Below are 15,983 nucleotides of genomic sequence, written 5' to 3' on the forward strand. Positions count from 1 at the left end.
GAGCCGCGGCACATCCGGGGCAGCGGGTGCTTGCGCGGCGGGGCACGATGGCGGTGGAGTCGCGCGTCACGCAGGAGGAGATTAAGAAGGAGCCCGAGAAGCCGATCGATCGGGAGAAGGTGTCGGGGGGGTGCAGCGCGGGCCCTTATGCCGGTGCCAGGCGCGGCAGGGCGGGTACCGGGCGAAGGGGGAGGAGAGGGAGGGGCAGGGCGGCGCCGTGAGGCCTTGAGCCGGGGAAGGAGAGGGAGGAACGGGCGGTCGGGGGTGGCGAGCGCCTCCTCGCCTCGCTTCACGCCCGCCTCGCCCCGCAGACGTGCCCGCTGCTGCTTCGCGTCTTCACCACCAACAACGGGCGGCACCACCGCATGGACGAGTTCTCCCGCGGCAACGTGCCGTCCAGCGAGCTGCAGATCTACACCTGGTGAGTGCGGGGCTACGGGCGCTGCACGGGAACTCGCCGGGCCGCGGCTGCTCGCCTCACGCCCGGCTGCCTCTGGCTGTCGGACGCTTGTCTGACACTCTGCCTTGTGGGAAGCAGGAAAGGTGGGGCAGCTTTGTGGGGACAGGCGTGCACTGTGCTGTGGGGGAGCTCGGCGAGGGAGCGGGGCTGCTGCCGAGCTGTAGAGCAGCCTAGCCGGTGGCTACGGCCACTCCGAAGTGATATCCGTGGAAGCACAACTTCAGCGAAGCGCTGATTGCCACACGCTGACACTTACTGCAGGGGAATTGCCTGGTTACCGATGCATATCAATAGCGGATTGTGTTGTGGCCTGTCTGCGGTTACTGCGACAAGTCTGTTCAGTGCAGAGCTTTTCCCTTAACTAGTGCTTAAGTTTGGTTTCAGCAGCCTTGTTCTTTCTGTAGAAGTAGTTGTCCCAGAAGGCTTGAACTGTAGTGTGAATCGCTTGTTGGCTGAAGTCAGAGCTTCTTGAGAGTGGAGGAATGCATTCCTTTTCATACAGTGAGGTAGCAGTGGTTTGACAGAGAGCTGCATTTGATGGCTTTCAGATTTAGTCTGGAGAATTGCTTTAGTCAGCATTGCAGACACATGAGGGGGTTTTGGTAGTATTTTGATTGAAGAATGCTTTTGGAATTGAATTATGCAATTTCTTAAATCTCTTTTTTTCCCCCAAAGGTGTCTGCTAGGGTTTATAACTTGGCATGTCGTATGCTTGAATAAATCCATTTTTGTGGCTAGCAGAGCATACAGTTGTAATTTATTTCTGAGTGGGATTTATGGACTCAGTCCTGGCTGTCGATGGTGTCTGAGCTGTTTACCATCTGCAGAAGTCAGAATGGCCATTGTCTGTCAACACACTGCTCCTTGGTTGCCGGAGCTTGGAGTGAGTGTACACTGTATAATTAGAGCTGCTTTCGTTGTGATGATTGAGCCCTTTTGTTTTGACATTCTAGAAATGAGCTATAGCCCCAGTCTGGCTGAAGGCTGAGAGAAGAAATGCTGCCTCTTAGGGCAGAAGTGTAAAACTAGGGTTTTTTTTTTCTCCCTGTGTTTCCTCTAATATTCAAGAAACTATTTTAATGTAGATGTCAGCTTAGCTGAGGAAACTTTTACACTGTTACAAATGCATCTTTAAAAAGAAAGACTCCCTGTTTAAATGGTAACTCTTCTGACAGATCTGGAAAAGCAAATGTTGAAACATATCTAGAGGTGAAGAGGTTTGTCTTAATACTGTGATCAGTAGAAGGTAGGTAGAAGCTGAGTTTGCACGAGACCCTGTTCCCTCCAGTGTACATTAAGTAGTGAATTCTCCCAAGTGCCACACAGTCAATAACTAGGGCAGCTTCTTGTTACTTGGTCACCGTTGGATCAAAATGTATTGTTTGGAATGTTGTGTGGTTATGAAATCCCTGGCCCACTGTGTAGCTGAAAGGTCTTACTCATGTAGAAAATGTAAAGAAATCTTATATGAAATGTAAGATCTTGCCCATGAAAGTTATGGCTAGGTTGTAGCAGTATATTGGTCCCATCTTCCATGGGTTTGGGGAAGCTCTGTTAATTGTTGTCGTTTGGTTTGTTTGTGTAACCCAGGATGGATGCCACTCTGAAAGAGCTGACCAGCTTAGTGAAAGAAGTCTACCCAGAAGCACGGAAGAAGGGCACACACTTCAATTTTGCAATTGTTTTTACAGATCTCAAGAGGCCTGGGTACAGGTAAATGCTGTTTCTCCTCTGGGTTAATGGACTTCAGGCACCAGAGCAATACATTATTTTTCATTACTGCTGATTTTAACTACCCACGTATCAGGTTTCTGAAGTTCTTGATAACAGACTGGATGACCATTACACGCTGAATATAGCTCTGTAGCTGTTGTTGTTACTATGTTCTCCAAACAAAGAATCCACATGCCTGAAGGCTTTGCTGGCTGTGCTGGCACCAGCCAGAACAGGCCCTGTGGCTGCAGGTAGAGCTGTGTTTCTGGCCGCACGAGGTGTAGCAGGTCTTGCATCTGAGAACACACCTGAGTTTTAGTGTGGTCTTGTTGCAGGTACCTGTCTTCCAGAATGGTATGAGCTAAACTTTTGTCAGCACTTGTCAGCAACTGGTGGATCTGTCCTGCTCTGTAATCTGTGGGGTGTTGTTCTGTGTACGGAAGGGGTAAAGGGGTTCTCTCTTAAGGTAGAAGGTTCTTCCACTTCTCTGCCTCAGCACTAAGAAAGGGTTTGGTGTAGCTTTTTGAGGTGCCCCTGGTACTGGAGGGAGAAGCCCTGGCATGCTGTGTATGCAGCTGAGTACCAAGTACAGCACAGAGGATGGCACTGGGTGGGTGGGCCGTTGTTACAAGCTGATACAGCTCCTGCTTTGGGTATCTAGAGAGATTCATTTCTGGTAACTAACTTGCCCTTCTTCTCCTGCCTGCAGAGTTAAGGAGATTGGCAGTACCATGTCAGGCAGGAAGGGCACAGATGATTCCATGACACTGCAGTCTCAGAAATTCCAGATAGGAGACTACTTGGACATAGCCATTACTCCTCCCAACCGTGCGCCGCCACCATCAAGCCGCATGAGACCCTACTAAACGTTGCTTCTTTGTATGATGACATCTTCTGTTTATTCCTACTTGCTGTTCTAAAGCAGGCTTTTTTTTTGTTGTTGCTTTTGTTGCTAAGCGGGAACACCTGAAAACAAAGCTAAGCATCAGAAATAAAAGTTAACTTTTAAACCTTATCTTTTAGTTTATTTGTTTAGAAGCAGCTCTTCACTTTAGCAGTGCCATCTCCTATCCCTGATTGTTAGAGGCTCAACAGTAAGTCTGTGTCCAGTGTTTCAAGGTTTCCATAAAATACACCCGGAGGGACTGGTGCTGTTCTGTACTTCTGTCTTGTTTGGAATAAAGATGGATGTTGTTAATCTCTTGTTAGTGTGGTGGTGGTTGGCTTTGGTTTGTGTTTGGTTTTTTGAAAGTAGCTTTCTGCAGAGAAATTCAGAAGTCTGCTCTTAAGCAGAAGTTGAAATCGGAAGGATTTCAATCTGATGCTTTCTGGGCTTGATGAGTAGAGGTGAGTGGCCCAAGAGGGATTCCTTGTACAGGAGATTTATTAAACCGGTGCTGGGTTTGGAGGGTGAGCATGCCTGTGGTGTGGTCAAAGGTGGGTAAGCTTGGGGCATACCTTGATGTGGGAAAGCAACAGACAAGCTGTGCAAGGCTGCTTTCCCTCCTGTAGGACAGTGAAGGGCACAGCAGTGCAGCTGCCAGGAGCCGTTCCCAACATCCTCTGGGCTGGGAGCAGGCTCAGCGACACGGCATGTCTGTGGGTGCTGAGGAGCTGCTGGCCTTGCTGGAGGAAGGCACGGTTTGGCACATTTGTACATCAGCTTTCCTTGACTTCTGAAGGAACTAGTGCTGCCTTTAAAAGTGGAAGGTATAAAGCTGTCTTTCAAGGTCTTGCTTTTCCTAGACTTTTTATGATTGCAGACCCCATCAGTGAAAAATGATAAATAAATGTACTAGTGTACTAATATGAGAAACCTGCACAACAATAGGTGTAAAATGGAAGGTTAAATACTTGAAAAAATATTTTAAAATTGTTAATGGTACAAAACACTTTCATCCTTCACCTTCCTTGTGCACATACTTAGCCGTGGCTTGTCTTGCACACCTCACTGTGGAGACCACTGTCTGGCAAGACAGGAATATCTGCAGAGACCTGGCCAGAAGACAGGTTATTTCCAGGTGGAGGTTGGCTGAAGAGCAGGCCCAGCTGTTTCCTAATGAGCCTACAATGGCAGGCACTGCCCAGAGACTCTCTTGCCTGTGGCTCGGGAGCTAAGAGGTGCTGTGGCAGTACTTGCACTCTAGCATTGTGTGGGAGTCCTGACCCCCAGGTTCTTGGCCAAGTGAAGCTGTGGGGGTGAGGCAGCTGCAGTGTGTTGTCAGTGTACACTGATCAACAAGACAACACCCCATTTTGAATTGCAGAACACCAAGGAAGGTGAATAGTGTAGTCTCTTAGTTACCTTCATCTAAGGAATACATACAGTTTTGGACTCTACCTGCATCAGTCTGAGCTGAGTAAATCTTGCTGCTTAGCCCTCAGAAAGCTGGCTTTTCACAAACGCTTGCAGAGTGACCTGAGCACCAGATTCTCTGTTTACTGTAATCCTTGGATGTGGGGGCAAAGCTAGCAGGTAGCAAGGTTCAAGGCTGTTTTGTGTTAAAATTTCCCAATGAAGCTGGAGTGTTTAGCAGCCAGTTTTGAGAATCATGGAGTCTCAGGTGACAGGGTAGCTAAGGGGTCTCATTTGTCCGTGAGGAAGCTGGAAGGCTGGTCTGGCTGATGTTGCCTGGCACCTTTGTGAGGAGCAGGAGAAAGAAGGGGTGACCCATCTGCCAGCAAATCAATGCAAGGGGAGGATGGGGCCGGTGGCTTCCCACGGTGCAGTGCTTGCCACTTGCTTCTGTCACTGCAGGGGGAGATCTCGACACACGCAGGTGCCTCTGGTCTCCGAGCAGGCTCCATCAGTCCCGGGCTGCCCGTGAGCATGCGTCTGGCTCCGAGAGCCCGGTGCTTGTTTTCTGCACGTTGTGTCCCCGCGTGCTGAGAGAAAGCCAAGAGCAGGAGCAGAAGCCGTAGTTGCTCCTTAATGCCTCAGCAGAGCAGAGGCTGAGACCAAATGAAGTAAGCGTTCCTGCCTGCTGAGGACAAGCACTGTTTGCTTGCATGAGCTGTGGTTTGCAGATTTTTCTTTCAGGAGTCCCTTGGTGCAGTACAGCCTGAGGGGTTTTAGGTTCTGTTTTGTCTATGGTTTTATCCCTTCTCTGCCTTCTAAGTTAGTCAGCCTTCATGCATGACTCTCATTTGCAAAATCACCTGCGTCTGAGCTACCAAAGAGGTTGAAAACTGCTCCCTCCCTTAAAGATGGCTCAAGAAAAGACAACCTTAATGCTGCTTTATAAAGGACTGTGAGCCTGGAAGTGGCAACAAAGCTTGGTGAGTGTGGCCACTGACAAGATGGGATGTTCTGTGAGGATGACGCAGTCACCTTTGGAGTGAGGGGAAGGTTCTCCACAATACTGCTGCTGTTGTAACAGCTCAGTAACTTCTGCATCACCAGAGGCCACTTGTGTGATGGGCACAACCATCAGATCAATTATCTTTTTTTGGTACCTTAGAGACCTGGTCAGGCAGAAAAGTGAAGTGGCCCACCCACTCCAGGGCATCATCCACAGTGCTAAAGGAGTGAGTCCTGCAGTAATCAGCATGTAATTACAGACCTGTGCAGCCTCCCCCCAAAGGCAAGGACAGACCTGCCCTTAGGGGTGCACAGGAACAGAGGCATTGCCTCATTTCTGGGTCCTAGCTTTTGCTTTAATTGCTTTTAAGGATAATACTCAGAATTAAATGTAGACAATACACAAGGCAGCATCAGGCAGTGAGCCTGCATTGGTGACTCAGCTTCTCTGGAAGGCTTGGCTTTGCCTCTGGTAGATATTCACACACTTCAGAGAACTAGAGGAACACTTACTTACTGCCTTTATTTTTGGTGGGCCATGGTGCAAAATCACCAGGAAATGAACATGCAGAACTGCCTTCAGTAGCAAATACTTCAGCTTGACTGTTTAGGTGTGGAGTTTGCCTTTAGGTGACTGCCATTGAAGTGTAAACCTCAGCTAACTTCTTCCCTGGCTGCTTTGGGCTACACATCACTCCAGAGAGGTTTGCCCTCAGACACTTGCACTTCACACAGGAAGGTAATGCAGAAGTGAAGAGAGCTCAACTTTCTGTTACTATGTTTATGGTAAAAAATAACACTTGAGAGATCAGTGCAGTTAAGGTCAGAAGTTCTCTACGTCAAAAATCCACTACACAACCAAGACATCAGGATACAGAGAGCAGCTGTGAAAGCTGACAGCACCAGGGTACAGCCCTCCAGATGTTGAAAGATGTGGAAGGGTAAGTGAAAGTCATCACCTGCTGAGCTCCTGCTGCGCAGGGGGAATTTACAGTAACAAAGTGGTGTGTGTCTCTTGGAGCTACTATAAAAGCTGAAGAAGAATGCCAGGCCTTAACAAGAGCAAACCATGTACAGCACTGCGGTCTGGGGAAATGAAAACAAGGTCTCAAACCTTATCAGTGAGCAATCCCGTATGTTCAGGAAGGAAAGTGGTGTAGACAACACTACATCCAGACCTGTCAATCCACAGACTTGCTTTGTATGTGGCAATTTCATAAGGAATTTGTATCCCTCAACGAGATAGATGGATGAGGGGTTTTTTTCCCTTTTCTTTTTGGATGCTAAAAGCCCAGCAGAAACGATGGTCAATTTTATGCCTGCATTTTTACCAGCAACCAGTCCTTCAAAACTCATTTTATCTCCCAGCTCTGTCTGGCAACTAGGATGACTGATAGTTTACAAAACCCGGTTTCCCAACTAGAGGCAAGTCCCCACCCCAGCCCAGGCCCTGCCAGGGCTATCCCCCAACCCTGCCTTGCAGGTCTCCCTCCAGCCTCACCTTGTCCCTGTCCTTCCTTAGCTTTTGTCTGCCTTTAACTGGTGACAGACACCTGGGCGGCTGGTGCAGGTCTCTAGCCCCTGTGATCCCTGGCCCCTCTGGCTGTGCCAGTGAGATGGGCACTTGGCAGGGCCTGGCCCAGCACCTTGCCTGTGGGTGCAGCACTCAAGTGGACCCAGCTACAAAACCAAGGCAACTTCCTCTCCAAATGTCTCACTTGCAGCAACAGCAGCTACTGTGGCTCTGCTCCCAGATATATGGTGTCATGTTCTTGTGTTCCTTGGGGGGGTGACCTTCCTGTCCAGCTTGGTTTCTCTCTTGATGGACACTGCTTCCCCAAGCAAACTTAGTTCTTGGATCTATTTTTTCCCTCCCTCATTTTATCCACTTAAACCAAGATTTAAAAAAAAAATTAATAAACAGAAAAAAGAAATATAAAAAAGGCCATTTCTTTTTCTGCAGCAAGAACCTCTCCCCACCATTACCTTGTTACACTTTGAATATTGCTGCTGCTGTGGCTCGTTAGCCAAGCTTTCATTTAGCAGAGGAGGAAAAGATCCCTCTTTGATATGCTCAGGCTTTAAACTAAGGGCTGTTTTCAGTCCCCCTCTGAATTCACCACCCCTCTGCTACCTGTTCACACGTGTGTGCACACATCTTTATGTATGCACAGGCACTGAGGTTACAGCCTCAGAGGAGCAGGCATTTCTTTCCCCGCAGTGTCACAGGGCATGCTTTTGGAAGAGGCTGCCGCATCCCTGCTGGAGTTATCTGGGTTAATGCCTTCCTTAGTTAAGCAGCAAGGACAAGGCTTGTACACACACTTTGTCCATAACCTCAGCTGCATCAGATATACTCCTCACTCTACCATTTTTGCCTTCTCACAAGAGCAGTTCTGGAGGGTTTTTTGCTTTACAGCTCTGCTCAAAAGCAGAAACACTTGTGATGCATCAGGAAACTATTAAACATTATCAGGAAATTCTCACTCTTGCTATGGAAAGCATGAAAAAAACAATGCCTCAGAAACCCTGTTGTGACAGAGCAAATGGATGACAACAGCTTGGGTTGTGTTCAAAGAGCAGCACTGTAAGTAATGCAACAGTCAGGAGACAAACTGCCAACCCAAAGCGATCCTGTTACCTGCTGCTCTTGTGTCAGCCCTGGTGTCTAGACATTACAGCAGATCAGCTGGGTTAAAAAAAGCATCAGTTCCTCTGACAGAACAGGACTGTGAGGAATGTGAATTGTAAAGCAAAACCGTCGCCATGTGGGTCCACAGCAACCTGTCAGCCATGAGGGGGGATGCCCAGCTGGCCTACCAGGGCAAGCTGCTGGAGACAGAAAATGGCAAAGGGCTGAGTTCAGAGGGGCCAGGGTGTTTGGGTCCCTTCCTGGGGTATTTCCAGTTTCACAGAACTGACAGGCTGAAGTAGAGACATCCTGGCCCAAAAAAAGCATTTGACCTCTTCAATGTTCAGCATGAAAATCCAATGAACTCTGCAAGTGACAGCTCCAAGGGCACCTCTGAGTGAGCAGCTTAGTGCTGGCTGAGATACGAATTCCTGTCTGTCCCAGACAAACAGGAGTTAGTGTATTTCAGACTTGAAGGCTTAGGGATCTTTAATAGGGGCCTAAAACTCCACCCGGTCCAGACAGCTGCACTCTGTACGCTGTTTGAATCCATGTATTCCTTTCTTTGAGTCCTCAGTGCACATTTGAGAGATGTAGAAGGCCTCCATTGCCAAGCAGGAGATAGGAGCCAGCAGAGCTGACCCTTTTCTTTCCAGGCTTCTGCTGAAAGCTATGAAACACGTACCCCAGGCTTCAGAGGACACAAAGGGACAGCCTCAACAGTGGATCCAGGTGGAGCATTTGAAGAACAGCACCAGGCACACAGCAGTCCCACACCAAGCCTCCTTGCTCCGTCTGCTCAGCTGGGGCTGTGCACCCTCCCATAGCTCCCACCCAGCCCAGGGACTGCTAGGGAGCAGGCAACACTCCTGCTGCCTTCAGTTTAAGAACTGCACTGGGGAGCAGGAGGCTTATGCTTAAAAAAAAGAGTACTGAAGCACATGTGTTTAGAAGTTCTGAAGGTTTGAAACATAGGCCAAAGCTCCTACATGGCCAGGAATAAATGCCACCCTGCATCTATGGGGCCCTCTTCCAAGAGTAGCTGCGTCCCTGCCAGTCCCATTTATGCGCAACCACCCAGACAGATGTCCCAGGGAGTGGGGTGACGGGGTGAAGATGAGGTGTTGCTTCAGTAGCCACGGAAGCACTGATGGGACAGCCACCTCAGGAACCCTTGCCCCAGCAGGCAGGCAGCCAGAGTACAAGTCCCGAGCAGCGTAACCCACCAATGAGAGACAATGTCCTAGCTGCCCCTGCCCTCGCCCTTCTCCTGCCCCAGCATGTGGCAGTGCCTGCACAGAGTTCATAGCAAATTTAACCTCGGAAAACAGCAATTAATGTCCCTGGTAGCTGGGCAAGCAGGAACAGCTTCTGCTGCAGCCACAACTGCGGTGACACCAGCAGGGCTTGGGACCTGCAGCTGGGGCAGGGGAAAGCCTGCCCCTGGTTTACAACAGTTGCGTAAGCAATCATTAAGGAGTGCAACCCCAGGGTTTTCAGTCAGGAATACATGATGCCAAACATTTCACGTGGAAGTGTTTCAACACCTTCCTGCTGAGCATTCTGCAAGCTTGGTGTCTGCCCAGGAGAAATGCCTTCGTAGCACAGCGTTACCTCCCAGGGACCATTTCCTGCGTCTGCACGTTTCCGCCATTAGTTTTTTTAGACTCTTCATCTTGAATTAGACGATATCAACAAAAGCTACAGACCCAGTCAGCTCCCTACCATATCAACTGCCCCTTTGTAAAAGTAGATATTACTCTAAAAACAGCATGAGGTTTCACATTTAACTTGATAGGCAATATAGCTGGCGTTGTCTGATGCCTTCCTGGTAGACAGCGATACTGCTGCAGACTTAGGTACACGTGATAGCAGAGCGCATTGCTCCTTACAAAGGCCACAACCTCTGTCCTGTGAGGAAATGAGGCACTCCCAAAATACAAGGCAGCTCCAACATCAGCTACACCTGGTGATGGAGCACGTACCACCACCACAACTACTGGAATATGAGTAATGACAACAGGGAACACAGCACATAGCGTGTCTTACAGAAAACGTATAACATCCATGATGAAGCCCAGGCTTCCCTGGCTATTTAGAGCAGTTATGGCTCCAGCAATCTATAAAATCATCAATAAGAGCACAACAAGAGGCACTAACAGTGATGCCTGACACTTAGCCATTTGACAGCCATCTAGGAAGGCTCATTTCACTGTCAGATCTGTATTTGCAGTTAACCTCTGGCAAATCATTTCCAAGATAAGACAGCACTGATCACCTTAAGGGGCTTCCTCCTAGGCAGAGCAGTCAAGATACTCCTTCGACAACCAATGGGGTTATAGAGAGAAGCTTCTGTTAGCTGATGCTCCTCATATACTTTAAAAAAAAAAAAAAAGAAAAAGTATTAGGGAGCAGAGCAAATGAAGGAAAACAAAAAGCTGTGCTTTTTTGGTTGCTGCTCAGATGTCCCTAAATACTGAAGTTCAGCTTCATGCGAGGTTCAATCTTTCCTAGCTATAGGCTAGAAGATATGATCTCATTCTCACCCTTCCCTTCTGTCTGATCTAGCACTCACAGAGGCAGAAGCAGATTGATATTGCTGTTGGGGAGGACAAACTAGAGAACAAAATTAGTTAGCCTTTCAGTGGCTTGGCCAGTGGCAGGAATCCATCATAAAACAGCACAACCCCAAGATTCTACAGAAGAGAATTGGTGAAACAGCTTCTAGTGCAAGTAGCTTCCAGTTAAACTAAACTAAGCACAACACAGAACTGCACTGAGTCAAGTTTGCCTGTTTTTAAGCACCGTCTGTCCCTTATGGAACTACTGCATTTGCTACTTATTTAGCTACTGTTGATCCAAACTGCACCTTCTGACAGGCCAACGCTGTTACCAGATTTACCCCACAACATAACACCTAACTTTGAAGTTCTTTTGCACTATTCCCACTCTGACACGTGATATGACCTGTGTGCAGCAGGGCAAGCCTTCGTTCGGCAGCAAAAACTGGTTAAAGCGGGGCTTCATCCTCCCCCAGTGCCGTGGCTATAGCCTTGGGTGTTCCAGTATTTGAACTTGGGCAGTTTATCAGATGGCCACACAGCTACCTGCATGAGGGAACTCATCCAAGTAAAAAAAAAGATAACAAAACAAATCACAAAACTTTCCCTCCCCAGCTTATTTTGAATACAGTTCAGTTTCCAATACTGCTAACGCTTTTATTTCTGTCTACTTTTCCCTCCCTCCCTCCCCCCAAATACTCAAACCACTGCTCAGGCCGTAGTGAAATCTAAAAGGTTTTCAAAGGTAGAGAATGACAAACCAAAACTGGTTTTTGTTTCGCTGCTCTGATGATATCCACTTCAGAGCAATGGTGCTGCTATAAAGAATATAAATACAAACAGTAACATTACTTGTGCTAGGGTAATACTGTAGGCAAAACCCTCAAAAATGTAAAACTTCATTCCTAGACTCCAAAGTCCCATGCCAGCATCATGTTATCATAGTTTGAGTAGACCAGAAGATAAAGATTTCAATTGTCATCTTGAGGATAATTTGTATCTCAAAATATTTAATCCTTTTCATAATGAATTAGCTAGGAAATGTAGCAGAAAACATTGTTTAATAGGCAAGAGAAATGATGCAAGTGGCTTATGGTGAGAACCCCAGCACTGCTAGGTCCAGCCCTGCAGTTCTGTAATGGAGAAGAGGGCAGCAGAGTGCAGGGTTTCTTACCTTTAGGAGAAAGACATTTATAAGCCCTTTTGAGAATTTCATTTGGGGGGGTTGGAAGGGGCAATAGAGCAAAGTCCAGGACAAACTGCTGCTTGTTCCATTTCATGTTAAATAGGAGTCTTTTAGGATATGTGGCGTGCTTCAGGGCAAGAAAATAGCCATGAAGTGCTGTGGAAGGGGAATGCAGGCTGTGAAACCCCTTTTGCTTAGTGCTGATAAATCTGCCACATTGAAGATTATTGCTCTGGTGCAGAATTGCATGTTCCTTTGTAAGGCCATGAAATTCCATTACTAGAATGCAGCCCATTAGGTGTTTTTAGTCTGTGAAGAAGCTGAAAGCAGGTCTGACCTTCACGCTCTGAAGGAGTTGGGAAGAACAAGTTTTTATAGTAGTAGGTGATTAGTTTTCCAAGCAATCACAAGATATCTTAGATAGATCTATTTAGGGATCCAGAAGTGTTGATCAAGCTCAAAAACTGACACATAAACATATATACTTATTTCTAAACAGAAGCTTGCACAGAAAAATGACAGTGGCTCAGGCCAGAGCCAGTACAAATAATCTTCTCCAGCTAATTTGATGTACATTCATCCTGGAGAATAACCAAAATAGCAAGTGACAGCCTTTTTCCTGCTAGTCAGGACAAGTCAGTCTAAACAACTGGAGAAATACTTCCAGGCATCTCCAGATGTTCACATATTCAGAGGATTTAAAAAAAAATTGGGGAGCCATGCTCAGGAAGTTCAGAAAAGCAACACACTTCTCATCTGCTAAGACAGTCTCTCCTTTTCTCATGTGTTGCATGCCAGCCCTCATATAAATGACAGAATATCAGCCATTAACAGGCAGACCAAGTGCTGTGCTGGCAAGCAGAGTCGGGGGTCACTTGGAGGAACAGTTGACACCAAAATGGCAAACTGGCTCCCAACTATGGTGTACAGCTGAGAATTCTTATAGACAAAAGTAAAATCACTGGGGAAAAAACAAATCCTAATTACTATGACTACCAGATACCAAAAAAGTGCCCAACTGCTCTGAGAACTTACACTTGGTCAGCCTGTTACAGAGATGGATGAGTGTTAAGTGTCACCACCACTGTCAGACTGCACGTGGTAGCAGCACACAAGAGTAAGCAATCACCTTCCTGCCTGCCAGCACATCTCTCCAGCAGCTGAAGAGATATATAACTAGTATGAATTGCACAATGTACTTTCAAATAATTCACATTTGAGCCAGACTCACCTTTTTGGCTTACAGAAGTCAGACTGTCAAAAGCAAAGCAGGTGTGTAGCTCCTAATGCAATGCTGATGTAAGAAAACTGTAAGAAATGCCTGTCTGTCAGACTGGTAGGAGAGGAGAGCCTGATGCAGGGATGTGGCTGATATGTCTTAGTCACTAGAGTCACTGCTTTGAGCAGTAAAGCAGGAATTACTCTTCCAATAAAAAACCAAACAAACAAAACCACTTCTGTCTCTTGAAGACACTAACTACTGACAAAGTACTACACTTCAAAATCTACCCTGAAAAGATGTACAGTGTCACCACAACAACCAGAGATATTTCTGAGGCAATATGCCAGACTTTTTCCCTTTATTGCAACTTAACTACACTTCTCTACAGCCTAAAAGCATACACAACAAAAATGAGAATGACGTGAAACAACAGAAGTACTACCCCATACATGATCCCAGTCCTTTCTGAAGCATATATTGATTAAAAACCCCTCAATATATTTTGCCAATAATTTCAAAAAAACCTTGAGCACAAGTTTTAAGTTAAAACAAGTTTAGCCACATCATGGATAAATCATTTTTCTTCATCAAAAAAAGCTTTTCCTTTGTATGGCTTGCTCCTCCTACCAGTACTTTCTTTTGCTTATTATGATTCAGTGACAAGATCCGTCAACAGTCTCAACATGGTCTTCACCTTGATTTCAGATGTTTGGCTTGAAAAATCCAGGATATGCTCTGCAAATACATTCAGAAGAGTTCACGAACTTAATCATATTTTGAATTAGCAGAAGACACAAACATTGAAAACTTTTGATAAAATTATCGTGTCAAAAAAAAAAATAAAGGAGAATCAGCTAAAGCAGGAGCTTTCCTCTATTTGATTACTCAGTTGGATTCCAACTCCAAGTTTATTAAGATATCTAACTTTTATCAGTCTTATTCTGGGATATTGTGACTATTATTTGACTCCATACAATTTCCTTGTACCTCTTACCCAAGTTTATTAGATAATCAACATGAGTAACATACTTTATATTGAACCAGGAATGTCTACAATTGATCAAAGTTGTCACCAAAAAGTCTTTCTATTCAAATCAATTGAGTTCTTTTCAAAGCTATTATTCCATTATTCAAAGATTACTCATACTTATTGTACACATATTGTTCATAAGGTGGCTTTGCATTTCAAAGAACTTTGCCTTTGCAGAAACAACTGTGAAATCAGTCATGCCACTTACATAGTTTTCTCCAAATCCTTAGTTTTATTGCCTAAATTTACTCAGAAGAAAATACACACTGGTGCTTTCATTGCCATCAAGCAAAATATACCTACAGAGAAATCAGTAAAACGCTGCCTTTTTGGGTTTAAAAAAAAAAGTTGGGAGGATTCAAACACAAAGCCAATTATAGTATTTTTTCTTTACAAAAAGGCAGTTGATATTCTGTCAAAGAATAGTTAGTCACAGTAGCAACAGCTATTTTAGTAGCTGAAGAGCAAGCAGCTGCCTGAATTTCTAAATGTGTTAAAGCATCTTCAAAGCTCCTCCAAATTCAAATACTAACCAAACTCATAAAATTTAATCATACCTGTTCTCTTTGTTGCTGTAATCAGTGAAATCACTTTTATATTTCGTAGCACTCCCTGCCTTGGCTTCCATTTCTTTGGCTTTAGAAGTATCTACTTGACGATTATACTTGGACAGAATCTATAGGAAACATTAAAAGGGAGTAAAAAGAATTATCTAAGAACTCAGAGCAGGCTTACAGTTCACATATTTTTAATACCTAGCAGAGAGTTTTCTTTTTGAAGAACAAAACTTGATAGAACTGAGCTCTTTAAGTTTTGTTATTTTGATATTAAAACTATTTAGGGAAAAAAAAGTGTATTGGCTAACCTGTAGAACATCATCTGGTATCCTGGTTATTTCTGGAGGTGGAGGAGTACTGAGTAACTGGTCATAGTGTTTTATTTTTGGAGGAGAAGGGTCCTCAAAATGTTTAAGATACTCGTCAGAGCTCATAGCAAAAGGAATCCTTTCTTCTACACATTGTTTCTCTGTCACATCATTCTTTGTCACTGACTCAGTCTTTTCCCCTTGCTTTACCTGCTGTAAAAGAGATAGTAAATGCCTTCAGTTACTTATCTTAGGTAAAGTATTTCATAAATGTTCTTACAAAACTCCTATCAGAAAACTCTTCTACAACAACACAAGAAAAAGCAGTATAGGAAAAGAACCCTAAGCTGACATTTGAAAAACTGCCTATGGTAAAAACTGCGTGAAAGTGTACATGGTTTGCATTTACTACCTTAGCTTCCGTTTTTAGCCATCTCGTTTCAAAGTCTGGAAACCGTGGTGTTTCTGCATGACTGGGAAGAGGCGATTCGTTTTTCTCTGGTGACCTCGGTAACACTGTATTATTTCTTCTGGAAGCGCTTTTCATATCAGGAGTACAGAACACAAGTACCATAGGAGAAGTCATCCAGTCAGCTGCTGAAATTAGCAAGAGGAAGAATAAAAAGTATATAGAGATACACACATGTACAAATATTAGCAGTTCCGGTGCTCTAGCTTAGTTTTCTAAGTCACAGAATCAGAATGGTAGGAGTTGGAAGGGACCTCTAGAGATCATCTAGTACAATCCTCCAAGTCTATTAGCTTGTAATAGATTTGCATATTCTAACACACCTATGTCGTTTTAGCTGATATTTGTAGTGTAAAGAACCATCCAAATTCCATAAAAGCAGCAAATGCAAGTGTAAAAAGTAACAAATACAGTGTCACTACTGAATATAGCTGAAAAAGCCTGTCCTGGTTTCAGCTGGGATCAAGTTGATTTTCTTCCTGGTAGCTGTTACAGTGCTTTGTTTTGGGTTGTTATTGCTGAGCAGGGCTTGCACAGCGTCAAG

General features: G+C 45.3%; 3 protein-coding genes across 5 annotated transcripts in view; 2 read left to right on the forward strand and 1 right to left on the reverse strand.

Annotated features, from left to right (window-relative positions):
* SAP18 (Sin3A associated protein 18) lies at positions 1 to 3,371 on the forward strand. The gene is made up of 4 exons (XM_061992613.1): positions 1 to 119; positions 312 to 421; positions 2,051 to 2,173; positions 2,883 to 3,371. Exons 1-4 carry the CDS (start codon positions 48 to 50, stop codon positions 3,037 to 3,039), a joined length of 462 nt encoding a protein of 153 aa, XP_061848597.1. The 5' UTR covers positions 1 to 47; the 3' UTR covers positions 3,040 to 3,371.
* MRPL57 (mitochondrial ribosomal protein L57) overlaps positions 2,090 to 15,983 on the forward strand; it is a 22,735-nt gene continuing 8,841 nt past the window's right edge. The window contains exon 1 of the mRNA XM_061992635.1: positions 2,090 to 2,173. The gene's annotated coding sequence lies outside the window, so the exon portion shown is untranslated. The remainder of the gene's footprint in view (positions 2,174 to 15,983) is intronic.
* The window catches only part of SKA3 (spindle and kinetochore associated complex subunit 3), a 21,036-nt gene continuing 18,479 nt past the window's right edge, over positions 13,427 to 15,983 (reverse strand). For 2 of the 3 annotated variants that reach the window (XM_061992589.1, XM_061992572.1), the window contains exons 6-9: positions 15,383 to 15,567; positions 14,971 to 15,183; positions 14,663 to 14,781; positions 13,427 to 13,810 (exon numbers count right to left, since the gene is read on the reverse strand). In XM_061992589.1, the coding sequence (XP_061848573.1) occupies positions 13,777 to 13,810; positions 14,663 to 14,781; positions 14,971 to 15,183; positions 15,383 to 15,567 (551 nt within the window). In that variant the 3' untranslated portion in view covers positions 13,427 to 13,776. The remainder of the gene's footprint in view (positions 13,811 to 14,662; positions 14,782 to 14,970; positions 15,184 to 15,382; positions 15,568 to 15,983) is intronic. The other variant, XM_061992581.1, reaches the window with a different exon arrangement.

The sequence above is a fragment of the Colius striatus genome, chromosome 1 (assembly GCF_028858725.1).
Source record: "Colius striatus isolate bColStr4 chromosome 1, bColStr4.1.hap1, whole genome shotgun sequence".
Taxonomy (NCBI): Eukaryota; Metazoa; Chordata; class Aves; order Coliiformes; family Coliidae; genus Colius; species Colius striatus.

Excerpts from the sequence above, each read along its gene's own strand:
- SAP18 (XM_061992613.1), top strand. The coding sequence starts at position 48 with ATGGCGGTGGAGTCGCGCGTCACGCAGGAGGAGATTAAGAAGGAGCCC. Across the intron at positions 120-311 it reads AGCCGATCGATCGGGAGAAG|ACGTGCCCGCTGCTGCTTCG; the intron begins GTGTCGGGGGGG and ends CTCGCCCCGCAG. Across the intron at positions 422-2,050 it reads GAGCTGCAGATCTACACCTG|GATGGATGCCACTCTGAAAG; the intron begins GTGAGTGCGGGG and ends TGTGTAACCCAG.